Below are 25,446 nucleotides of genomic sequence, written 5' to 3' on the forward strand. Positions count from 1 at the left end.
TTTCTTCACATTTCCTCTTCCATTGTGCTACAGTGTGTCGCTATTATTCTTGTTTGTCACAAGAATGGCTAAGCTGTCTAATGAGTGTGGTACTTTATATGTTTGTAGGTTTGTTTGATTGTGTGTTTAGTTTTGTGTGTTTCCCTCCGTCTTCCGTTGTTTGTTTCCTGCTTGCACTTGGAATTTAGGACTGAAGTTGAGGATACTTGTATAAATCCTTATGTATTTTTTTTTGTACATATTCAGGGTCAAAATCAGAGGGGACTCTTTACTTAATATCTGACATAGAGGTGTAGAAGTCGAGATTACTAACACAAACTATGCGATAAATCAAACATGACAGATTTTAGAGGTCAAGAATGCTAGGATATGATTGTAATTTGTGTTTCCTCTAGGGGGGTCAGGGGGGTGGACACCGGACCCTTCTCTATGGTCATGCCATCCTCCTTCGCCACTCCTTCAGTGATATGGTGAGTATCTACAACACAATTTGATGATTGACAAATAAAGTAGTGCTTAGTGGCACATGCGGAAATAAGAATTTAAGTCATATTTGTATTAGTCATTTGAGTAAGAGCTGACTTCCACTGTCAACTTGTCTTAATTATTCCTTTGATCTAAGACTAATTTATTTCACTCGCTCCCCAGTACCTGACCTGTTTGAAGACATCAAGGTCTCTGACAGACAAGCTGTCATTTGATGTCGGACTACAAGAAGATTGTATTGGTACAGTATGAATAACAGGCATTTACATAGTTCACTTGGCTTTTTAAGGCTTTTAATTGAATTCAGTTTTCCTGAGTAGCCATTACAGGTGGACCTAACCTTGAGATGGAATCAATATCAATGGGAGAAATACTAAAAAACACATTTACACATGCTATATTTGACATCTGAACTTCAGAAATGCCATTTATCAAGCAGAAACAATACTCCAACTACTCCTTCAGTCTTCCTCAGATGATGGCTATTTTTATGCTTATGCCACCCAGAACAGACAGTCTCCTTAACAACAGAGAGGAGTCAGGATTATCTAAAATGGCACATACGTGTGGGAAAGTAGACATGCTCAAATGTATGTAAATTTGACTTGATCACCAATGTATGAATAATGTTTTGTGTATTTGTGTCAATAGGAGAGGCCTGCTGGTGGACCATCCACCCTGCGTCCAAGCAGAGATCCGAGGGAGAGAAAGTCCGCATCGGAGACGACCTGATCCTAGTCAGCGTGTCGACAGAGAGATACCTGGTATCTATGTCAAGTCCAATATCTCAAGAATAGATTTTTTTATAATTTGGGAGAAGGTGAAAAGGTTGAAAGAAGTAGACAGTTGGCACAAAGACTCTGATTATTCCTACCATTGTATTGCTACCTAGGTCAACAAAAACAGCAATAATAAGTTGGTAAGGGGAAAAGCCCTACTGTTAATTATCCATGTGTGTAATTAATACATACTGTACATGAATAAGTAATATAAATATCTGACACTATAAATAAAACATGCACACAAAAAATTAAGCCATATCAAGAAGTCAGAAGAAAGTTGCCAATGGTATTAATTTTATTGTTGTAATAATTAGCCCAGGCACAAACTGCACTGCACATACTATGTTTCATCTGTAGTTTGCAATTCCAAAGGGTGATTAACCAGCTTGCTGACAACAGTACAAATGATTAGACAGTTGGTCAGTTAGCATTTTAACGCCATAAACCAAAGCATTCCCATGCTAACGCTTCTTCAAAAAGAGGTTACAGTTGAGCATCAACACCAGAGAAACATCTGTTTTACTCGCTGTCACGCACTTGAAACAAGATGCATTTTTAGAAGATGATGGTTTAATTGCATTGCATAACTCTTATTAAATCAGCAGGCCTCCACTTAATTTCTTATTTGCAGATAAGAAGTTTTCCTAATGAATATTTTACAGTTACTCAGACAGTCTGGATACCTCAGACACAGTCTCTTGATTCTGATGCACACTGTATCATCTCTCATTTTCCTTTGTCTGGTTTGCTTGTCAGATCTCGCATAATTTTCTCTGCCATTGTTTTTGGGGATTCCTTATTTCTCTGCAAAATGTTTTCATGTCAGACAGAATTCTCAATGTGCCAAATGCAGAGAGGGTTGCTTGTTTTTTGGAGATGATGTGCCCCACATAGCTGGAGTTATCTGCTTTGGTTTACTGTCGGTTTCAAAAAGGCACTTTGGTAAGTTTCATAGCCGTCGGATAGCTCTGATACCGTCTCCCTCTGGCTTACTTCAGAGTGACAAGGCAATTCAAGGGGAAAACTTAAAACCTTTACACAGCTATCTGTAATGAAAATCTGATATCTTGTAAAGCCCTCATGTGCAGTTTTTTATTTTTTTCTTCATATTTTTTTAGGGAAGGCACCCGTCAGATTGATGAGCTTAGAGTTAATGCTGTCTCCCTTATGCAGAGCTATACACCCGACCTCAATTAACTTACTTGGTAAAGAGAGAGGAGAGGGAGATTTTGAGAGGAAGAGAGAGAGAAATGGAAAGAAGGAGGGACAGCGACGTGCCATGCATATGAGATTGAGAAGCGCTGGCTTCTAGTGGCCGCTCTGGCCCTTCAGGGAGGGAAATGTGCAATTAAAGCAAAACTGGCACATAGCCAGACTTTTATTCCCTTTGATGGGAAATCTTCACCTGATTTGAGGTTGGGACACAGTCTTTGCTTTTTATCCAGTTAGGCTGAATTGTGTCATCAGTTTAACTTTGCTGCTCTGCATGTAGTGTTCAAGCCTGGTACCCAATGGCAGGACAATCAAAAAAATAAAAAATAAATATATATGCTGGTGCACAAAAGGATTGACTTCATACAATTGTAGTTCACACACTGGTTTGCAGTATTTTTATGCGCAACACTCATCAGTCCATGTCATCTGTCAACATGTAGGAAAGGTTTTTTTCACACCAGACAGACTAATAAAATAAATGGTTATATTTTGCCCACTTGATGTACAAATACATAGATTTCAGGGGAATTGAGTGAGAGGGAACAAGATGTACCACATTTACATGTTTTTGCCATTGCAAGAATGTAGCTGGAGGCTAGGATAATACCAAGCTTTCACTCGCTTCTTGATTTTGCCTGTAGGGAAATGGGAGCTGCTCCAAGTGTTTCTGCTGGAAGAAATTATTGAAGAGTATTATCTGGACATTGCTGCATAGAGAAACACTGATGAAGCAGGGCTATTTAGCCCACAAGGTTATAACACTGTGTTGCAGCTCCAGAAGAAGGACAAAAAGTTGTTTTAATCTTTTCTTCAAATCCCAACATTTGAATATATCCCTTCTTCGTGCAATATTGCTGAATCTCAGTGTTTGTCTATTTTTCCCTCTCCAACTACATTAGTGGCAGTCTCCACCCTTCTGTCTAAAGCCCTGTGTAACATGCTTCTTTCTTGTAGCACCTCTCCATCTCCAATGGCAACATCAATGTGGATGCCTCCTTCATGCAGACCCTGTGGAACGTCCAGCCTACCTGTTCTTCAGGCAACGTAGCTGTAGGCAAGTTAATGACCCCAGCAACAATAGCAGCAACCACTATAACAACTGTCTTTCATCCAAGACAGTTCAATACATTTTTAACAGTCTTTAAATAGTATGGCTTTCTTGTGTCTAATATACCAATCAACCCATAATAAAGATAGATAATTTTTGCATTATCAAACAAGAAAGTGTTCAGTATCTTTTATCACAATGTTGTTTTTGTTATCATTAGGCTATTTAACTGGTGGACATGTGATGCGTCTTTGTCATGGGCATGATGAGAGCTTGTCCAACCCTGGAGCCGACAAGAGTCAGGAAGAGCAGAGGTTAGTAGATAATTAGCTCAGTAATTCAACTAAATTTAGTTGATCTACAAGTTGTCTTGTGACCAGTGAGTAGGTTTTTAAAATCATTGAAGCTTAACCATTGAGAAAATATTTTTGGGGGATGATGAACCAAAAAACTGTAAAACAACTTGTCTCTGCAAAATTACCGATGGATATAAAGTGCTGTTTGATCAAAGTGTTTTTTGCCAGCAGAATAAGAGTCGCAGATACTGTTTGTGATTGTATATACCAGTATGAAAAGTAATGTTGCAATTACCTGATGCCTCTACATTTTCTTTTTCTAGAGTCAGTATCACAAAAAAATATGTTTTTATATCGGACAAAACAATTAAGTACAGTTATGTTCTGGTATGTTACACAATTTAAATTATTAATCAAAATCCCATGGCCAGTGCATGTTTATAGCTTCAGCATACAACATGCAGAATTTAAAATATTAGTATATGTGTAAATCCATTGCAAAAATTAGGTTTGTGTAAGGTACTATGTCACATGGAAGAATTTTTTGCCCAAATGTTTGTGCAGTGAGACCTCATCAACATCACTGGTCTTCCCTGTGCCAGAACTGTAGCACTAGCAGAAACTCTTGACATGTTTTTGTTCCCACTGTAACTCGAAAGACTCATAAATAATAGAAGTCCCCACTCCTGTCTTTGGATCTCAGGATAGTCAACTATGAAGCTGGTAAGGGAGCATCAAGGGCCCGCTCACTCTGGAGACTGGAGCCCCTCCGGATCAGGTGAGATCAGACCCAAATACACACACATAGTGCATAAAATAAAGTCAGTAAAATCTCAGAAATGCATAGAGGAGTTTTTTTATTTGATGGACTCTCTTCATGAAGAATAAATAGAATTGGTGCTTTATGTACAAATGTCACAGCTACTGTAGGTTATAAATAAACTTCACCTCTCTCTCCTTTGAAATGTCACTACCAATTAGTTGGCAAAGTCCTTCAGAAATCTCTTCGCCACCCTTCTTCTTCCTCTCTTTCCTTTCTTTAACTGGCCACCTGCGTAATTTCCCTCCAGTCACGTCATCTGCCAGCTCTCACTGGGACTGCCTGTCAGAGTCTGTACACTTTGAAATGGCACAGGTGCATCTATTACAGGAACATGTTGTCCTTTTTGGCTGAGGGAGGAATATTGAACACCGCATTAGCCATCTAGAGAACGTTAAAAGTTCAACTTTAGCAATTTCGCAGTTGACATTCTCATTCTAAATACAGATTGCTTTTACAAACATTGATATGGTATTCTAATTGGATGATTTAATCCGCAATGAAAGATGAAATAGCACAGTATGTTACAGAAAAGGGGTGGCAGTAGCTCAGTCCGTAGGGAATTGTGTTGGTAACCGGAGGGTTTCTGGTTGAAGTCCACATACAGACCAAAAAGTATGGTGGTGGACTGGTAGAGGTGCCAGTTCATCTCCTGGGCACTGCCAAGGTGCTCTTGAGCAAGGCACCAAACTCCCAACTGCTCAGGGCGCCTTTCTATGGGCAGCCATGACATCTCTCCATTTAGTGCATGTATAGGTACTGAGCATGTGTGTAATGTGTGTAAATTGGAATTTCCCCTTGTGGGACTCATAAAGGATACATAAAGGATAAAGAAGGAATTCCTGTAAACATGTAAATTAAGTGGTGTCTGAAATTGTTATTTCTAACCATTAAGGAAAGTAATGAGCCTCCAGAAAAAGGCAATTGAAATTAAAATAAATATCTTATATATAACCTGCTCCCAGCTCCACTGGGAGAGACAGTTTTTTTGTGTTTGTTAATTTGTACAAACTCCTTTTTTTCATTTAACAAAATAAGCCATACATATAAAAATATTGAATGTTGGTAAATGTAAGCAGCCACAGAAGACATTTTCCTACATAAGTCTGAAACTTAAGGGGTGGCTGTGGCTCAAAGTAAGGTTGGTGGTTTGATCTCTGGCCCTGCAGTCCCACGTTGAAGTGTCCTTGAGCAAGACACTGAACCCTGAGTTGCCCCCGATGCTGCGCCATCGGACTGTTAATGCGTGTGAATGTTTATCTTATGAGGAGGTGGCACCTTGTACGGCAGCCTTGGCCACAGTGTACGAATGTGTGTGAATGGTGAATGGTTCCTGTACTATGTAAAAGTGCTTTGAGTCGTCGTTAAGACTACAAAAGCACTATTTAAATGCAGTCCATTTACATTTAAAGCTAGCAACATTGTCATTCACTTTAGCAACTGTCTGAACAAGGAATAAGTAAACAAGACTGAGGTTTCCATTGTTGAAGAAAACAGACAATCCCGTGTTGGATCCAAAATTTGTGACACCATTAGTCTGTGTTTAGCTGGAGCGGTAGCCACATCCGCTGGGGTCAGGCCTTCCGACTACGCCACCTCTCTACTGGCCATTACCTGGCCCTGACTGAGGACCGCGGACTGGTCCTGCAGGACAGGGACAAGTCCGACACCACGTCCACTGCCTTCTGCTTCAGGGCCTCCAAGGTTAGTGATCACTATCCCTATATAAGCATAAGAATTTTTTTTCTATTTTTACAACCAGCTCTGATGAGCCATTTGAGCAAGGCAGTTACACCATTTAAAAGCTGTCCTGGGTGTTGGTAAAAATAAATGTTCTGAATCAATTTATCTCATCAAAAGAGGACCCAAAATGACTGCTTCATCAAAGACTCCCGAAAGGAGTCTGTAAGCTCTTAATGAGTTTAAGGCGTGCCACAATAAAGTGACCTTTTCACAGCAGCTGAGTAGACAGCCCTGTAAATGTTGGAGGAAACATTCATGTTGTCCACTGACCTAACATCAACTGGCTGGGATATCGCCATTTTCAATTTGTGAATCTAGAGATATTTGCCATCACCACCGCAGTATAGGAATTCACTGTGATGCATTTGGGGATTTTAGAATGCTTACTTTGTGTTCTTTCATTTGCCTGTGATTATTTCTTTCCCTAATTATCCACCCTTTTTTATCCCACACTTTATTTTGAACTCTCTCAATCCGTGGGCTCTACAGTTCTTTTGTTTATAGCGTGTATGCCAAAAATAAGGCCTTAATGCCAAATATAACTGTGAGAAAGGAGCACAGTGGACCTGGTTTGGGTGGAGGTAGAAGAGCTTTAGAAATACAGAGAAAATAAAGAGTTTCTATATTTTTTTCGCCAAAGAAACATGAATCCCAAGTAGTCATAAAACACCTGCACACTGTTGACAGAAAAATTAGGCCTCTGCAGTGGATAGCACACAGAAGGATTTCACACTGTACCTATGGTAGATAAAAGGATATAAACAGAGACACAATGGTACTCTGTGAAGGTGACTCATGGCATTGAGCTGATTTATGTGGCTGTTGCCATGTCACAACGGTAATAATGTAGGATTAATTACACAACAAGCTAAGAATCCAGGATATCAGCTAACAAATTTCAGCTAGATCCTTGAATGTGAGGGAGTTTTAACACAAAAGCATACACATGAAAGCATTACCCTGTTGTATTAGGATCTACAATGTCCAGCTCCAACTTGAAATAAGACAGATTGAGGTAGAACCCCTGAAACTGTAAACTTACTTGAAATACAATTTGTTCAGTGAGGTGTTACTTGTAAGTTGTGCAGTTTAGATGTTTTAGTTTTTGCTGTCCCATTGTCTTCCAGTGACTTTGATTACTAATCTTGTTTTAGAGCTAAATAATGCAATTATTATTATTTTTGTTTTACAATTTCAGGGGTTCTACCTCAATCTGTCTTGTTTCAAGTTAGAGCTGGACACTTTAGATCCTAATACAACAGGGTAATGCTTTCATGTGTATGCTTTTGTGTTAAAACTCCCTCACATTGGGGTGGCAGTAGCTTATTCAGTAGGGAGTTGGGTTGGGAACCGTACGGGTCAAAGTATGGTGGTGGACTGGTAGCTGGAGAGGTGCCAGTTCACCTCCTGGGCACTGCCAAGGTGCTCTTGAGCAAGGCACTGAACCCCCAACTGCTCGGGGGTGAAATTTGTGAAAATTTCTTTACTGTAGCTGATATCCTGGATTCTTAGCTTGTTGTGTAATTAATCCTACAGTATTACCCTTGTGAAATGGCTACAGTCATATAGATCAGCTCAATTTAATGCAATTCCATGAGTCACCTTCACAGAGTTCCATTGTGTCCCTGTAGATATCCTTTTATCTGCAGTGTGAAATCCTCCTGTGTGCTGTCCACTGCGGAGGCCTAATTTTCCTGTCAACAGTGGAATTGCCCTCTGTAATCACTATTCATACAGGCATTTTATAGTTACTGGGGGATTTATGCTTCTTTGGACAAATAAATAGAGATCAAAACTTATTTTCTCTGTATTTCAAAATCTCATCTGCCTCCACCCTCCACCCAAACCGGGGCTACTTGGTTCCTGTACCTAAAAAGTTCAATGCCCTGCAATGTTGAACACTGGAGTTAATATGTTACTCGCTACTTGCTGTCGGATGCAATCAGCAGCATCGCTCCATCTCTGCTGAGCCAGAAATGTAGCAAAGCTAATGAGGCCAGCAGCAACCTCCTGGCAGGCCAATGAATGCACTCTCCTCAAACTGCCTTTCTGATTACCATCTTTTTAAAATACATCTTCATTTGTCTTATTTCTATGCCGGTGTGTTGTGTGTGTGTGCTGCTTTTCTCTGTTTGTATATTTATTTATGTGGCTATGTGCCTCTCAATGTTAACAGGAAAAGGGTGACACCGGGCCAAAGAGGGACATCGAAGGCATGGGAGTACCAGAGATCAAGTACGGGGACTCTGTCTGCTTCGTCATGCATGTGGCGACGGGACTGTGGCTTTCTTACCTGGCGCCTGATGCCAAATCATCTCGCCTAGGAACCCCAAAAAGAAGGGTAAATGGGATAAAACTTTTCTTCAAGACCATTTTACGGAATCAGGCCAGAGGTCACATTTTACTGAATTATTCACATTATGAGCAATGGTATTTTAAATGTTAGACGGTTAATCAAAAGGTGTGTCGTTATTATGATGAAGGCAGCTTCTTGTAAAAGAATTAACAGTAGAAAAACTGTAATGGTTGGACTGTAGTTCGAGATTGTTAAATTGACTTGATTTTCAGTGCTATTGTGTAGTGATGAAATGATAATATCAGAATGCCAGGTGACATCAAGCTAAAATTTAAAATTAATCTGACAGAACAATCCAACTTCCGCAAAAACATTATTAGTTTGTTTATTATTTAGATTTTGCATACATTTGCCATACTGTGATGTGTAGTATATTAATATTGGATATATTCTGGTTTCATTACAGCTCTGGTTTTTATTCCTATAATTACCAATAAATTGTGGTCTTTGGGACCATTTGGGAACATTGCAGGCAAATCATACTTCACAGGGGAAAATGGCCGTTGCATAATTATGACCCAATCATTGCACTGGTGCATAGTGATACAAATAACTTTGTATTTGGTATCTGACATGTGTCTACCTATGTGTTTACGGTAAGAACCTGAATGCCTGCCATAGCTCGTCTCTAACACCTCGAAACCCATGTGCACAGTAGCAAATCACAGCCAATCAAACCAGTGCGTTGGCTATTTAAACCCGTACCCCACCCAGGCAAATATTTATTTTCCACTCTCCTTAAATTATTGTCTACCCTGGACACTCTTGACACAACTCTTTTACCCTGACACTCAACCATCTTGCACCCATAATGCAACCCATTAAAACATGGTAATTGGCCATGTTGAGGGTGACAGTTAGTTTTGGGGGAGATGGGGGTGGGGGTGTGGGGGGGAAGGGGGGTGCAAATGAGTGCAGCTCATTGCAATGCACGCCTCCAGGGACATCAGACGCCACCTCAAACTGGCGCCAGGCAGTCCCTGTAGCTGTGGCAGCATGCCAGTCCACCTGACATGTTGGAGGTGATGGTCAGTCTACACTTAGACCCCCCCACTTACACCTCCTCCCTCTTCTCTATTATGCTGTTTGATTACAGTGAGTCAGGTTTCACTGGGCTATAGTGGTGTAATACCACTAGCTGCAGGACTCTTGATACATTACATACATACAGTAAAAGGCTTTTCTTAAAGAGTGTCTGCTTTAACTTTATAGTTGTGTAAATAAGTCTTTGATTGTGTATGTATAACTATGTTTTACATATGTAATAAATAATGTGCAGATTCATTTTCGAAAGTCTGATTGGACTTATGGCTGGTTGTTTTAATGCCTTTTACATTTGATGGTGTTGGTCCTCATGTAATGATGAAATGCATATTTGATGTGTTTTTGGCCTTGTCTAGGCGTGCCTGCATTCTGAGGGCCACATGGACGATGGGCTTATCCTGCAGCGCTGTCAGCATGAGGAGTCTCGGGCTGCTCGCATCATCCGCAACACCACACTCCTCTTTGCCAACTTTATCAAGTAATGACAATTCTTATCTATCTTTTCTGTCTCACAAAATGACAAAACATCCACACAATGTTAATTCTTGTTGGGTCTATTTCAAGTTTTACAGCTTGAGTCTTGGCCTTCCCTGTCTTTCCCTCAGGGCTTTGGACAGCCTTGCAGAGGGTGAGTCCATGGTAGCCGGTTATGTTGAAGAGGTGCTGCAGACATTGAACGACCTGATTGAGTACTTTAAACAGCCCGATTCAGAGCTGGAGCACGAGGAGAAACAGTGTCTTCTCCGTTCACTCATCAAACGTCAAGACCTCTTCAAAGAGGAGGTGAGAGTGGACGATGTGGAGATGTAGAGAGATGAGAAGGAAATCAGTGGAGAGACGGGGAATTATATGCAGCATAGGTCCTTGGTCGGACCTCCTGTGGCCCAATGTTGAAGCCCCAAAATCCTCCCCGGTGGTGCCTGGAAAAAAATATTTTTAATTACAATAAGACTTTTCCCTGGCTAAATAGAAACTAGGTTTCTCTTTGTCCCTACTTTAATGATATTAGTTTTTTTAAATCTTAGGGTCAGTGTAAGACCAGAGAGTTTAAGTAATCAAAATGAGAGCGCCTTGATAGCTCAGTTGGTACTTATTATATGGTGTATATATACAGGCTTTCAGTTTTACTCCTCTACGCAGCGGGCTTGGGTTCGACTCCGACCTGCAGCCCTTTGCTGCATGTCATTTCCCCTCTCTTTCCCCTTTCATGTATTCAACTGTCCTGTCAAATAAAGGCCTAAAATCCCCCCCCCCCCCCAAAAAAAATGTAATCAAAATTAACTTGGAGCTAATTGTGCATCTCTTACTCCTTAATGATTTCACACCACCGTGTTATAACCGCCTAACTGCAAAAGCATTTTCTAAAAAAAGGCAAAGCATTTTGAAAAGTGGTTCCTGGCAGTTACTGCCACTCATTTAGCAAGGTGAACTCTTGGCGGCAGAGGAGCAGATTCTGTTCACGTTCACATGAGCGGCAACCGCTTCATTACCCCTACCACCGTGATCAAAACTTCTTTCCCTCTGCAGCCTTTCCCTCATGGAAATGACTGGAGGAGACGCTTTAACGCACAGCGGTGTGAAAGCTCCTTTAAAATATTAGTCTCCTATATAGATGTGTTATTTGAGTTTGTTTACAATTTCTTCATATATAGTCAATAATCGTTTAAAGCTATTTTTAGTTAACCCTATTTAGTGAAGTTTAAGAAATGCATTTTACATATTGTTACAAAAAGGAATATACTGTCTGTGTAATGATGTGAATCAGATTATTCATGGCAATGATCCTGCTTTTTCTTAGGGCATGCTGGTCCTCTTGTCCAAATGCATCGACCGGATGAACCTGTACAACAGTTCTGCCCATTTTGGAGAGGTTGCTGGGGAGGAGGCGGGCGCAGCATGGAAGGACATTCTCAACCTCCTCTATGAACTCTTGGGTAAGCGGGCCTGAGTGATGAATCACAAGAACCATCCACATCTCTTGTCAACTGTTGACCCTGAGTAGAAACGCTGTATTAATCTTCCACAGTGTCTTCACCAAATCCTCCTCCTCTCCTTTATACTTTACACTCTACACTCTACACTTTTTATCTCACCAGTTCTTCCTCTTCTCCTTCCTTCCTTTTTCCTCAAAAAACTCCCTCCACCCTACCATTGTTTTCATCTATGCGACATTTGGAGTTCACAGCTGGTGACATCTTTTATGGGACATTCATTTGTAATTATTTGTGACAAGGGAGTGGGGAGAGAGAATGCTTCTTGGATTCTTCTTTGATAATCAGCTCTGCCTTTCATTTAGGTCACATCGTTCTCTGAGATAAGTGTCAGCAGCACATTATGAAGCATTGAGCTGCATATTTGAAGTAATTGCATCATTAACAAAAAGCCAGCCATCACAGGTGCTGGCATTATCCTGTCCTCTTGGGGCCTGTGTTGAGTCATGAATGCTAAAGCTTTGACCCTGAAAATGTTTTTTATTTTGGACAACTTTTTCTTGGGTTTGTTTGTTTTGCTGTCATAGTACCTTTCCCATCAACAGCTTCCCCTCTGCTCACCTTGACTACCCTTATATTATTCACTTCCCCAGCATGTACTCCCACATTTAACACACAAATACATTCTTCGGAGTACGCTCCAGTCTTGCCCTCAGAGAGGTCACTCCCAAGGATGTGAAGGCAGTCTGGCCAAGAGACTTTTGCATGATGAATTGTGCATGTCCTGACCGCCACTCCTTCCCATAGTAACTCAGCCAGTCTATTATAAAGGAGCACACCTAGTTAGTTGTAATTGTAATTTCCTTACTTGAATGTTATGTTTGTCTGTGGACCAAATTGGTTAAAATGTCTTGTTGTCACCGTGGGATAGAGGGAAACGCAATTTCGATTTCTTTGTATGTTTTGACATGTGAAGAAATTGACAATAAAGCTGACTTTGACTTTGACTTACTGGGGATCAATAAACAGTATAAATTAAATTAAATTAGTTGAGTCAAGGTGGTCAACTTATCTGTTTAATGATGAGGATGTGTATCAAATTCACCCATGGTGCTAAATCATTAGGTGTGTTTCTCCAGTAGTACCTTGCACTGTAGTTGACAAGGTAGTTGCCTCTTTATGACATTTCATTGTGCATTATAAACGGTTTGTATGAATTGTACACCTGCACATCACTGCAGCAGATGAGACATTTATCCACTGGAAGTCAGTTAAAACAAGATTTTCAGGTGTTAAGTTACTAGTATGCAGTATTATAAATTGTGTACAATAGGTATGCATGATGAATTACATGGGCTTTTAATCCCATAGTAAAAGATTTGAGGAGGCTCTTCAGATGCAAAAATAATCAATTTATTCCATGTGCAAAACATGACAAAATGTGAGCAAAAAAGATTTTAAAGACGTGGTGCTGTTGATGTTGGATTCAACGCACAAACTTTTTTTTTTTTTACAAATGTTTCTTTAATATCGGAATTGAAATTATGTAAGTATTATTATTACTAAAAGCTTTGTCTGTCCTACTTAATTGATGGTAATTAGTGGTGGCTTTCTATATTACTTATTATAGTGCATGCTTATGTAACCGTTCTTTGAAGTCTGAAGTCTGTGTAGACTGTAGGTTCTCCTCTCGGTCTCTGTCTTTTAATTTTACATTCACAAAGCTCAGACTGAACATCGTTGCCCTTGCCTCGTGGCTTGGCTCTATCCATGTGTTCATATTGAACAATAGCTTTCCTGAATTATACAGAATTATAAGAGATTAGAGAGTGGTATAAAATTGTTTCATGGTAATTATCAGTCTAGTGTCCCTAAATCCTAATGGTGAAAAATCTGAAAAAACCTGTTAATGTCACCATGGTGGCAGATAAAGGGCACAAGAGAGACATGAAAGGGGAAAGAGAGGGGGAATGACACGCAGCAAAGGGCCGCAGGTCGGAGCCGAACCCGGGCCCGCTGCACCGAGGAGCAAACCCCCATACATGGGCGCCCTCTCCACCAACTGAGCTAACCGGGTGCCGCACCTCAACTTCTTATAGAACATAGAGTGCCTGACTTCACAGTCGCTTCAAAATCCGTCCCATGTATTTTCTCTCAGGAAAACTTCATGATAGCAGGTGTCAGGTGTGTCAGATTGATAGAATTTTAACATCTACCTCTACCGAGGATGTTTACAGGAACATAGTGAATCTCTTTTCATTATAAGTCATTCTGTCTGTAACATTCACTTATCTACAGGTCAGCTGCTTGGATCTATTTGATTCATGTCTTTTGTGAACTGTGTTTATATTTTCATTAAACCCTGTGGAAACTTTATCTTTTGTTTAGCCGCACTGATTCGTGGGAACAGAAACAACTGCACCCAGTTTTCCCGCAAATTGGACTGGTTGATCAGCAAACTGGAGAGACTGGAATCTTCATCAGGTATTATGGGAAATGCCAAACCCTTAAAGGATTTCACAGAAAACTTACTCTACTTATGCTAAGATGTGGTCTATTTAATGTAAATTTGCTCTGATAATGACAAGTATTTTGTCTTACCTCTCAGGGATCCTGGAAGTCCTCCACTGTATCTTGGTAGAAAGTCCGGAGGCTCTGAACATCATTCAGAGAGGTCACATTAAATCCATCATCTCTTTGCTCTACAAACATGGACGCAACCACAAGGTGGGCATTAACATGACACCAGTTGCCTCCTGGTTTGAACCCATATAACTCATGTACAGTATAAGTAAGTAGGGCTGTTAAACTTTGACCCAGTGTGATACTGTCAATAATAACAAAACAAAAAATATAGCCACTCTAGCAGCAAATTAGGCTGTTTCAAGCTCATAACACAGCAGAAAAAAATATATCTTTTGAATGGATTAAAATATGTAGACATCTTTGGCCACAATTTTGTGTGTTTTTAAACTTGGGCAAGCTTTCATTAGTCACAGCTGTGCTTTGAGCTCGATGTTAATGTTAATTTTTGTTGTTGTGTGCATGTAGTTGTTTTTTTAAAGTGAAAAAGCCCAAAGTCCACCCCAAAGGGACATACCATCTCCAACAGAAAACACTGTTCACAAACTGCTCCAAACAGCTCTACTGTAGTCCAGCCTTTACTTTCGTGACAAACGTGTGTCCTTTTGTAACACACGTTAAAATGCTCGCCTAGCTGCTAGCGTGGCACGCCCTCATGGTCTGCATCTGACTGGCTGGTAGTGCTGACCTAGATACTACACATGTGCGAGTCCAACAAAGATGGAATAGAAGTGAGAGGCCTCACTCTGTAGGTAAAACAGAGAGCTCAACACACAGGGTGAAAAGAGGAGCTGCATCAATGGGCAGTAAAACAAAAACATGGAGTTTTTTTGAAAATGAAACCATGTAACCCTTTTCTGATATAACCTTTAAACACAAATATGAACCTGAAAATGAGCATAATATAAGAGCTTTAACAACAGGACGATGGTATGCCATGACAAGCATGATAAACTAACAAAACATAATAATAATAATAATAATAATAATAATAATAATATCATTCACTTTTGAACAAAAGTCAAGCTAACAAGTTAGAACTAGAAACATTTAAAACTTTGTCATGAGGAGTGATGCCTAACAACATTCTTGTGTTTGTTGACATTCCTACCATGTGTTTACATGCTGTGTTCAAATGTCACAGCCACTTAATATTTACCCTGTAAATTGTACTAGGCATGAAAGGGCATCCTCGTAAACAACAGCTGTCATTTCATGAGTGGCAGGTGGAAGTCTATGGCTGTGTTGACTTGAGGGCCCTTTATAGAGTGTGCATTTACCACAAGAGAATCTGAGTGAACACCTGATAATTTAACTGAAAAGCAAGGTGTGGAATCTAATCTTAGTTAGGTGAGAAGTTGTGCAACGCTTTAAAAAAACAAAGGAGAGCAATAAAAAACGGCTTACACTAAGTGTTATCTTTTCCTCTCTTGTAGATTCTGGATGTCCTGTGTTCCCTCTGTGTTTGTAACGGGGTGGCAGTGAGAACCAATCAAAATCTGATCTGTGACAACCTGCTTCCAAAGAGGGACCTGCTGCTTCAGACTCGACTGGTCAATGATGTTCAGAGGTTAAAAAAAGAGAAAAAAATTCGTAACAATTATATTCATTAACTTGTGAATAATTTATGTGAATAAGTGTTTATGGGCTCAAACGGCTCAAACGTCATCATCATAACTGGTTAAAAAAATATGGTTATATTTATTTAGATGTTTGTGCCTTATTGTGTCAAGATGTTCTCCCAGCAGCCGGGTGATGTTTTGGATGGGTTGATGGTAGGAAGTTTTGCAGCCACTACTTAGTGCTTAATCAGAAAATGTGGCTTCTTCCTCTCTTCTCACCTCCAGTATGAGGCCAAACATTTTCTTGGGCGTGGCTGAAGGTTCAGCTCAGTATAAGAAGTGGTATTTTGAGCTGGTGACCGACCAGGTGGACCACTTTGTAACCGGAGAGCCGACCCACCTGAGGGTAGGTTGGGCTAACACTAAAGGCTACGCTCCGTACCCCGGTGGAGGAGAGGGATGGGGTGGCAACGGTGTCGGGGATGACCTCTACTCTTACAGCTTTGATGGACTTCATCTCTGGTCAGGTAGGCATTTTATATAAGACCAGCACCACTGAGTCCCAGTGCTTTTACGTATAGGCCCTTCACATATATTTTTAAAATCGGCTTCTTGCTATAATTGATGCCAAATTTAGACGTTTTCTGATGAAGCAGATCAGCTAATATTGTAAGTGTTAAACTCTTTAGAAATAATGTTTTTTTTAGTTCTTTTTTTGTAAATATGTTAAAATTATCTTTCTTTTAAACATTTAAGCAGCTATGGTTGAAATTCTACTGTTACTTTTTACTTGGATGTGTTTTGTCTATTTGATATAATATAAACTGGTAAACATCTTTTTATGCTAATTTGTGTGAAGTAATTTCAAGGCAGTATGGTAGTATGGCAGTACAGTACAAAAAGAACAAGTCTTGTGGATTTGGAAGGACTTTGCCTCGACAGAACTTAATGTCAATAATGCCGAAGCCGGCTGTCGCCTCTCTACTTCTCTGAAGGTTAATCGTTTCATTTTTTCATTCAGGACAAAGCCAGAGCACTGACAGTGATATAAAATTCCTGCATAAAACCTCCACCTTAGACCTTCCCTAAGGAACGTAATACACATGCCTAACATTTTCAAGTTGCAAACACACGGCAAAAGTGAAGGCTAGCTAATTGCAGATATGCAGGTATGACTCGTCAGTAGTTTGAATTCGTATAGCCAACTGTCAACTTGATACTTAGAGGCTGTGAGTCCTTGAATACCCCCTCTTCTCTGCTCTCATCCTAAAAGCATAACACATATTTCCCCTCTCTTCCCTTCCAAATCTACCCATCACCTCCTCTAACCCATTTCATATCATCCCTTAAAATGCACTCATCACACATCTCTCTTCCTCTCTGCTCCCCTCTCTCCTGCCCGCCCATCATCCTGACCTACATTCGTAATAACTTTGTTGCTGTAACAGCCATCCATCCTCCCTCTCCTTCTCTGCCCGATGTTGTCTAGGCCGAGTCCCGAGGGCTGTGGCCTCCATTAACCAGCACCTGCTGAACTCAGACGATGTGGTCAGCTGCTGTCTAGATTTGGGCGCTCCCAGCATGTCCTTCAGGATCAATGGGCAACCTGTCCAGGGCATGTTCGAGGACTTCAACACTGACGGATTATTCTTCCCCGTCGTCAGCTTCTCTGCCGGTGTCAAGTGAGGCGCCACATTTATAATTAGGAAATGAAAAAAATGTTGCAATCCCAATAGAATGGCTTGTTTTTATTCTTTGCTGGCGCTGTTTTTCTACTTGAGATGCAATTAGAGCTTCTCAGCCTATGGCCACTTTAAATATAGATTAATGATGTTGTTTAAAATGTAAATTTACTCAATTGGCCTCCTGTCTGATCAGCAACAACCACACAAAGAAAACTGATGCCTTTCCTTAAAAGCCACAATTTTCCTAAAACTCGGATTATATTGACACTACGTACAAAATGCATTTCTGGCAGAGATGTTTATGACAAGATGGTTAAATTACAGCTCTGGTATTATGCAATGCCAGAGATGTGGAGTGCTGTTTACTCAATTGTAATTCAGTAAAACAATGTTGGTTTTGAAATTGAAAGTAGAAAGAAACTCTTAAAATACCTATTGTGAAGTTTAGAGTCAGAATATTATTACTTAACATCCTGCAATTTTATGTGTCTTCTCATTTAAGGGCCCGCTTCTTGTTGGGTGGACGCCATGGAGATTTTAAGTTCCTGCCACCCGCTGGTTACTCTCCATGCTACGAGGCGTTGTTGCCAAAAGAGAAGATGCATGTAGAGCCTGTGAAGGAGTACAAGAGGGACCATGATGGGGTCCGTGACCTGCTGGGAACCACCAAGTTCCTCTCTCAGGCCTCCTTCATCCCCACTCCTGTTGACACCAGCCAGGTGAGGATAGTACCATCAGGGAAATATTACTTTTGCATCAGTAAATTCAAAAAACAGCAAAAGAATTAATTAATATTATGTATGTGTATTTTAAAAATGAGAAGTAATACATATAGCACATTTATTTGTGGTTATTATTTAGATCATTGAGATTACATTCTTGTAGAAAAGTATGTTCAGCGTTGAAATTCTGAAGAAAATCCACTTCCTGAATTGAATTTGAATTAAATAAATCTCATGCGTATTTGAATCCCTGGGGGTTTTCAGGAATCTCTCCAATGAGATTAATTCAGTTATGTATTATTCAGTGTTTGACCAGTGGTCCTGAAGCACAAATGCAGACCTAAAACCTTGGTTTAACAAAGCCAAAATAAAGGAAAACTTTCTACAGTCGTCAGAATTCTAATACTTGCAAAGTCAGGAGGAATTTATTTGTTGGCATCTTTTCATCATCCAACTGTACCATCTGTTCCCCCTCTCTCTCTTTGCAGATTGTTCTTCCCCCTCACCTGGACAACGTCCGGGACAAGCTGGCAGAAAACATCCACGAACTGTGGGGGATGAACAAGATTGAACTGGGCTGGACCTATGGCAAGGTAAAGCTGCTATCCATCATCGGAATTCAACACACAAAAACACCCTGGGTATATTTGGAAAGGTGGCTGACAAAGGTCAAATGAGCCCTCGCTAGTAAAATGCATGTTAATGGCTCATTAACTCTAATATCCATGTCCTTTTGATGTACATGGCAGCAGTTTGGGGTTGACTGCTGCTTCGGTTTACTGATATTGGCCTGTTAGTAAACAGCTATAGAATAAAAGAGAAATTATGCTGACAATTAAAACCATCAAATCTTTGGGGAATTTACATGCCTTCAGGGCAGGTGAAAAATGAAAGGAAAAAAAACATATAAAGAAATTGTTTTCATCTTAACAATTTGTTTTACAAAAATACCCAGTTTCAGTCAAAGATGCTGATCAATTTACCTTTGGTTTTCTCGACAACCATCCCAGGGCTCAACACAAAATTTTGCGCACCTCAGTTCTGTTTAACCATGGAATAACACAAGATTATTAGAGAAAGAGTCATTGAGAGTTTGTACGCAGCAGAACATTTCTCTCTGACTGGCTTGCTAGTGTGACTGTCTTTTCTGAGCTGATTAAGGCTTGTATCTACTTTTATTAAATAAAATAAAATTACACTAGAGGCTATAATTAGTCTATGTGGAAAACAAACAAAAATGCATCTGCCAATGTCCACTAAAGACTGCTTGGCTGCAGTCCAGCTTTTTTTTTTTTTTCCTGAGCATTGAGCCATGCTTAATCATATTTTCCTTTTTTTTTTTTCTTTTTTTTTTGCAGTTATGGATGGACAGGGTTGTGAATGAAATTTGACACCAATTGTTTTCTCCTCAGGTTCGTGATGACAACAAGAGGCAGCACCCTTGCCTTGTGGATTTCAGCAAGCTGCCTGAAACTGAAAGGAACTACAACGTGCAGATGTCTAGTGAAACACTTAAGTATGGCTGGGCAGATCACTAAATAATCCAATTACCTAATTATGGAAATGCTCCGTGCTGAAATGCTGCACAAGAGCAGATTGAGGTTCAAATTAAAGCAGTGCTTGTAATGACTTGCATCTCCTGAGTGAATTCCAGTTTTGATTTGCAAGAAATCTTGGGTCCAAAGCTTATTTGAGCCAACTACTGAGTTACTGAGTCATGCTCAATAATTGCCATGTATCCACACAGACGTATCCGGCTACTATTCACTATTTAATTATCATTTGACTATGATTTATCAATGGCTAATGAGCTGTGTTAAAATGTAGCAGTTTCTCAATAGATTCTGCTAGTGTAAGGTTGAAACAAAATATAATGGGGCTTGAGTATTGATCTCAGTTATGGTTTCCATCTCTGCTCCTTTAAATATCTCTTTCATCCTCAGGACCCTGTTGGCTCTTGGATGCCATGTTTCCCAGGTCTACGTTAACGCTGAGGACGATCTGAAGAAAATAAAACTTCCCAAAGAGTAAGTTGGCAGTTTTTTTTTCTTATGACACTCTCTTGACTATCACAAACAAATAGGATGCATTTTTCTGTATGCTACATGATGTTAATCAGTTAGTCTAGATGATATGGAATGTCCGTGTAGCAATACGATTGTCAGATTTACTGATGTTGATAATAGCAGTACATTTTGGAAAAAAGAGTCCTGAATACACTCATTCTTTAATTGTGGATTGAATATTGAATTCTTCCATCTGTAATGTCTGATTGTTGTACATCTGGTTTGGTTACTAGATTGTAAAAAGTTTGTTTGAGTGTTTTGGGAAATGGGAACATGGTTTTCATAAAATGCTCAAGTGTTTGTATTGTTGTTTGCAGCTACATGATGTCTAATGGTTATAAGCCTGCGCCACTGGACCTCTCTGAAGTGAAACTGACTGCAGGTCAGGAGGTTCTAGTTGATAAACTGGCCGAGAATGCACACAATGTGTGGGCCAAAGACAGAATTAAACAAGGATGGACCTATGGCATCCAGCAGGTAAAAGTCAATATTCCTTTCCTTTAAAAATGAACTGGCAGTACACTAGTATGGGCTTTAAATTAGAGTCTAGTTATTAATAAATTAGATATTTTATTGGAGATTTTTACTGTAACAGTATTTGTATCACATGCTTGTCTTTATCCTACTTGCATGTTTCCTCTATTATATAAGTATGTTTTAGCACGTCTTTTCTTCTTTTTGTATCAGGATTTAAAGAGCAGGCGTAATCCTCGTCTGGTGCCCTACGCTTTACTGGACGAGCGCACAAAGAAATCTAACAGAGACAGTCTGAGAGAGGCCATCAGGACCATGGTTGGATATGGATATGACATTGACCCCCCAGACCAGGAGTGTAAGAACATGTTACTGACACAGTTTAGGCCACACAAATTCCTTATAAATCCTGGTTTAATGTTTTTAGCCAAGTTAAAATTTTACAGGACCAACTACAATTTAGGCTTACTGACTGTTCAGGGTCAATGAAATCTGTATACAATAATTTCACCAGTTAAGAATACGTCGTATAATCATGTGCAAGCACGGCTGTATTCTAGTTAACATTTTAGAAGTGGGGATTTGCAGAAAAAGTCCAGTCCTACATACATGGACCTTAAGTGTCAACTCAAACAGGAATATAGTATTCACAATGGGATATTTTGGCAAATAATGTTTTTTATTAAAACAGCTATTTAAACTGTTGGGAACCAGTGTTACAGAGATATTTTGACCTAAATTCACATGTGCAGCCGTCAGCTATGGGCAGCTGTAGTACTACATGTTGTCAAGTTTTATTCGGCATTTTAACACTTCAACAAAAATTGAGATACTGTATGCACTAATTATTATAATGATATAATATAATACAATTATAATATCATACAGTGCACTACATATTTAGTGGTATAGCCAATAACTTTGATCAATGGACCTCTAATTGTATACGTTAATATTGATGCTAAAAATGCTGCCTAAAATTAGCTACATATCGTTTGTGTTAGTTGTTATTTAACTAACCTATGAAATCAAAGTATCAATTTTTTATGTTTCCCCCATCCCAAGCACTCCATATGATGGAAAATGAGAACGTTGAGACCATTCGCTTCTTCCGTGTGGAGCAGACGTATGCAGTTAAGACGGGAAAGTGGTACTTTGAGTTTGAGGCCCTGAGTGGAGGCGATATGAGAGTTGGCTGGGCCAGACCAGGCTGCAGGCCCGATGTCGAACTGGGAACGGATGACCAGGCCTTCGTCTTCGATGGATACAGGGTAAACCAGCTCTGTTAGGACATTTACTTCAGCAGCAGCAATCATTCTTGCATTTTTGCTGTATTATGGCTGTACCAGGGATAGACGTGAAAGCCTGGCGACAAGTTATTTTAAGTATTTTTAGTTTTAAAGGACATGATTACAATTGTGATTTACTTTGAAATTCTGTTGAACGTTGAATACTGTTTATGAATCAGTATGAAATGAGATACTTTTTAGATCTCGGTGGAGGAAATAAATAGTTTAGTATAAAAATATAAATTGTTAATGACCAATTTTTTGGTTCTTAATAGAAATTGTCTCTGTAATAGAACTGTCAAGATATTACCATTGATTGATTTCACGATATTGTGGCACCTTTAACAGTAGGCTTTGATCCTAACCTTTTATTAGCAAAACCATATAATATATGGATAACTGCAAACTTAAAAACTGTCTTTTTTTCTTAAGGGTCGACGTATGCACGCAGGCAGTCGCTACTTTGGACAAACTTGGAAAAAGGGTGACGTGGTCGGTTGTATGATTAACATGGAGGACAAGTCCATGATTTTCACCCTAAACGGAGAGCTTCTTATCACCAGCAAGGGCTCTGAGCTTTGCTTCACTGACTTTGAGACAGAGGACGGTGAGGGCTCCATAATCCAGTGAATTTATTGCTAATTCATTTATTTATTCTGTGTTTCATCCACAAGTTCTCCAGAGGTATGACCGGGGTTGTCTGACATTTGGCTCGAGGAAAAACAAAATAAACTGTACAAAATGCTAATGATGTTGCAATTTAATGAAGTCCATTGTGGCAATGACCCATTACTCTGTAAATGAACCATGGTTTAGGTCAGAGAGTCACATTGGAATACAGTTAAGTGATTTATTCGTTTCAGTTGATGCAGTAATGAATTCTGCTTTATAGACAGTTAACATACATAATACTGAGTTTTTCCAACGCACAGTAAAGGTGCAGTTTTGTAAATGTGCAAAGAAAGGGAAAGAAACACTTCACATTGCAATAATGGATGGCGTTACTGGATGATATTTTGCTGTTTATAATAGACCAATATTGGCATGGAAAACACACTAATGTCCCTTAACTCTCCTTCAGGTTTCATCCCTGTGTGCAGTTTGGGTGTGACTCAGATTGGACATATAAACCTGGGCAAGGACGCCAGCACTTTCAAGTACTACACCATGTGTGGTCTCCAGGAAGGGTTTGAGCCCTTTGGTGTCAACATGAACCGAGAGATCACCATGTGGTTCAGCAAGCGCCTTCCCACCTTTGTCAACATACCCCAAGACCACATGCATATCGAGGTGAAGAAGCATTTTAATTATCATTATTGTGGTTGTTGGTGTTGTCCTGTTATGTTTATGGCAACGAGGATTCTAATTTGGGTAGTTTAGGTGGATACTGGTACTACGTGTTTGACCAGTTTCTAGTGTGCTGTATGCATACAAACATAGCTATGACAAACAAGGCTGCTATAGTTGATGAGCGTATTGATTATGGTTATCAATCTCCTTCTTTGGACTTTAATTCCTTCTCCCTGACTCTTACTCCCCAGGTGACAAGGATTGACGGAACGGTAGACAGCCCTCCCTGCCTCAAGGTCACCCACAAGACGTTTGGCACTCAGAACAGCAACAGTGACATGGTCTACTGTAGGCTGAGCATGCCTGTAGAGTTCTACTCGGCAGACAAGTTACTGGACGAATCACTGAAGCTCAGGTCAGACATCGGCGGTACACTGGAACAGCAGTGGAATTGTTTAACTGTTGCCTGTCTAACTAGTAGCAATGTCATTTAGTCTCAGTCTGAGCTTATGTGCTCTGCTTGGCAACTGCAATAAAAGTAAGAAAATGAAATTGTTTCTTTCCCAGATCACTTTGATGCTCCTAAAACATGTTGCTGTATTTCTGTCTCTGCAGCCGTCCTCCAAAAGAAGATGGAACTGTTGACTATGGAAGCATCACAACTGTAAATCAACCAAAATTTTCAAAGATAAAAATCGGAAAAATATTGTTATGAATTGTTATGAGCTCTCTGTTCTGTATGCGTAACATATTGTGCTCTGTGTTTTTTTTTATGGCAGTACTACCACTCAGTGAGAGTGTTTGCTGGACAGGACCCTGCGTCAGTGTGGGTGGGTTGGGTCACACCGGACTATCATTACTATAGCAAAAACTTCAGCCTCAGCAAGACACGAACAGTCACCGTCACCCTGGGAGACGAGAGGGGCCGGGTCCATGAGAGGCAAGCTCCCTACTTTTTCTATAAATCCGGAGTTTATATTTATATCTGGAGAATTTTTTTTGACATAGAGAAACATGGAGAGGTGTAATGTAGACAGGGAGAGTCAGCAGAGTTACTGGTAGTACTGGAGTTTATCCACCGATCCAATACCATGCAATGAAGCTCTACTCTAAAGAAAATATACCTTAAAGTAATTTATTTATGTTCTTTTTCCATTATAACTGACTGTCAAACTGGATAAAAAAAGAAAGTTCTGTGGCGTTCATTGTTTGTGTTTGTTCATGTTTCACAAAGAGTTTAACCTCAGCCAGACCGACAACAAAGATAGAAATCGAACCACATACATACAGGGATAGTAGTACACAGTTGTTAATAAAAATAGATGACACACTGTCCTTGTTACGGCCGATACGCAAGTTCCTCTCTCAATGACAAAACACTGCTACAACACACACTAGTTGACCATAATCTCCAAAAGAACTCCTTCCACGTCCCTGATCTGCAGGTATTACACAAGCGCCCCTCGATTAGAAGAAGTCTCCCAGCTAATCCTGCCTTGGACTGACCAAAGTTGGAGAAAGAGTTATCTAGCTGATGTTATCAATACCTAGCTACTGCTCATGTGTGACTCCCAACAAAGATAGTAAAGAAGTGAGATGTCTCACTCTGTAGCTAAAACAGGATCTGCAGCAATGTGCGTACAACAAAAATGAAAAGTCTGGTACAACCTCAAAAGCCAATTATGAACCTGAAAATGAGCATAATATGGGTGCTTTAAACAAAAGAGCAATCATTTGCTGAATACACTTTTGAATAACTCATACCACAAATGATTTACAGTAGAAGCATCTACGAACAAATGTCAAGGACAACACAATAATGTTCATGACTTTTCTTTTTTCCCATTATGGTGCTTGATGCTAAGATAACAAAGATGCAGGTGACCTGTCAGCATTATACTACAACAAAACACATAAAATATAACACAATATCTTTGTCATCGTCATCATTTAAATGGTTCTCAGTCAACCCTATATAAATTATAAACATTTTAACCAGTGTGGTAAACTAAGACTTCTAGATTACCCATAAACCCATATTGAAATGGCACTGC

At 39.8% G+C, this 25,446-nt stretch overlaps 1 protein-coding gene across 10 annotated transcripts in view; it reads left to right on the forward strand.

The window, feature by feature from the left end:
• Window positions 1–25,446, forward strand: part of ryr3 (ryanodine receptor 3) — a 125,400-nt gene that overhangs the window by 35,160 nt on the left and 64,794 nt on the right. For all 10 annotated transcript variants that reach the window (XM_032542632.1, XM_032542634.1, XM_032542637.1 and 7 more), the window contains 28 exons: window positions 396–470; window positions 649–727; window positions 1,138–1,250; window positions 3,438–3,537; window positions 3,752–3,845; window positions 4,531–4,605; window positions 6,195–6,351; window positions 8,567–8,731; window positions 10,147–10,268; window positions 10,396–10,573; window positions 11,589–11,724; window positions 14,110–14,205; window positions 14,330–14,448; window positions 15,741–15,874; window positions 16,152–16,393; window positions 17,356–17,548; window positions 18,054–18,270; window positions 18,762–18,866; window positions 19,686–19,789; window positions 20,217–20,300; window positions 20,657–20,816; window positions 21,027–21,171; window positions 21,879–22,084; window positions 22,535–22,709; window positions 23,184–23,392; window positions 23,644–23,807; window positions 24,008–24,056; window positions 24,172–24,332. In XM_032542632.1, coding sequence (XP_032398523.1) covers window positions 396–470; window positions 649–727; window positions 1,138–1,250; window positions 3,438–3,537; window positions 3,752–3,845; window positions 4,531–4,605; window positions 6,195–6,351; window positions 8,567–8,731; window positions 10,147–10,268; window positions 10,396–10,573; window positions 11,589–11,724; window positions 14,110–14,205; window positions 14,330–14,448; window positions 15,741–15,874; window positions 16,152–16,393; window positions 17,356–17,548; window positions 18,054–18,270; window positions 18,762–18,866; window positions 19,686–19,789; window positions 20,217–20,300; window positions 20,657–20,816; window positions 21,027–21,171; window positions 21,879–22,084; window positions 22,535–22,709; window positions 23,184–23,392; window positions 23,644–23,807; window positions 24,008–24,056; window positions 24,172–24,332 — 3,857 coding nt within the window. The remainder of the gene's footprint in view (window positions 1–395; window positions 471–648; window positions 728–1,137; window positions 1,251–3,437; window positions 3,538–3,751; window positions 3,846–4,530; window positions 4,606–6,194; window positions 6,352–8,566; window positions 8,732–10,146; window positions 10,269–10,395; window positions 10,574–11,588; window positions 11,725–14,109; window positions 14,206–14,329; window positions 14,449–15,740; window positions 15,875–16,151; window positions 16,394–17,355; window positions 17,549–18,053; window positions 18,271–18,761; window positions 18,867–19,685; window positions 19,790–20,216; window positions 20,301–20,656; window positions 20,817–21,026; window positions 21,172–21,878; window positions 22,085–22,534; window positions 22,710–23,183; window positions 23,393–23,643; window positions 23,808–24,007; window positions 24,057–24,171; window positions 24,333–25,446) is intronic.

This window comes from Etheostoma spectabile, chromosome 18 (assembly GCF_008692095.1).
Source record: "Etheostoma spectabile isolate EspeVRDwgs_2016 chromosome 18, UIUC_Espe_1.0, whole genome shotgun sequence".
Classification (NCBI taxonomy): Eukaryota; Metazoa; Chordata; class Actinopteri; order Perciformes; family Percidae; genus Etheostoma; species Etheostoma spectabile.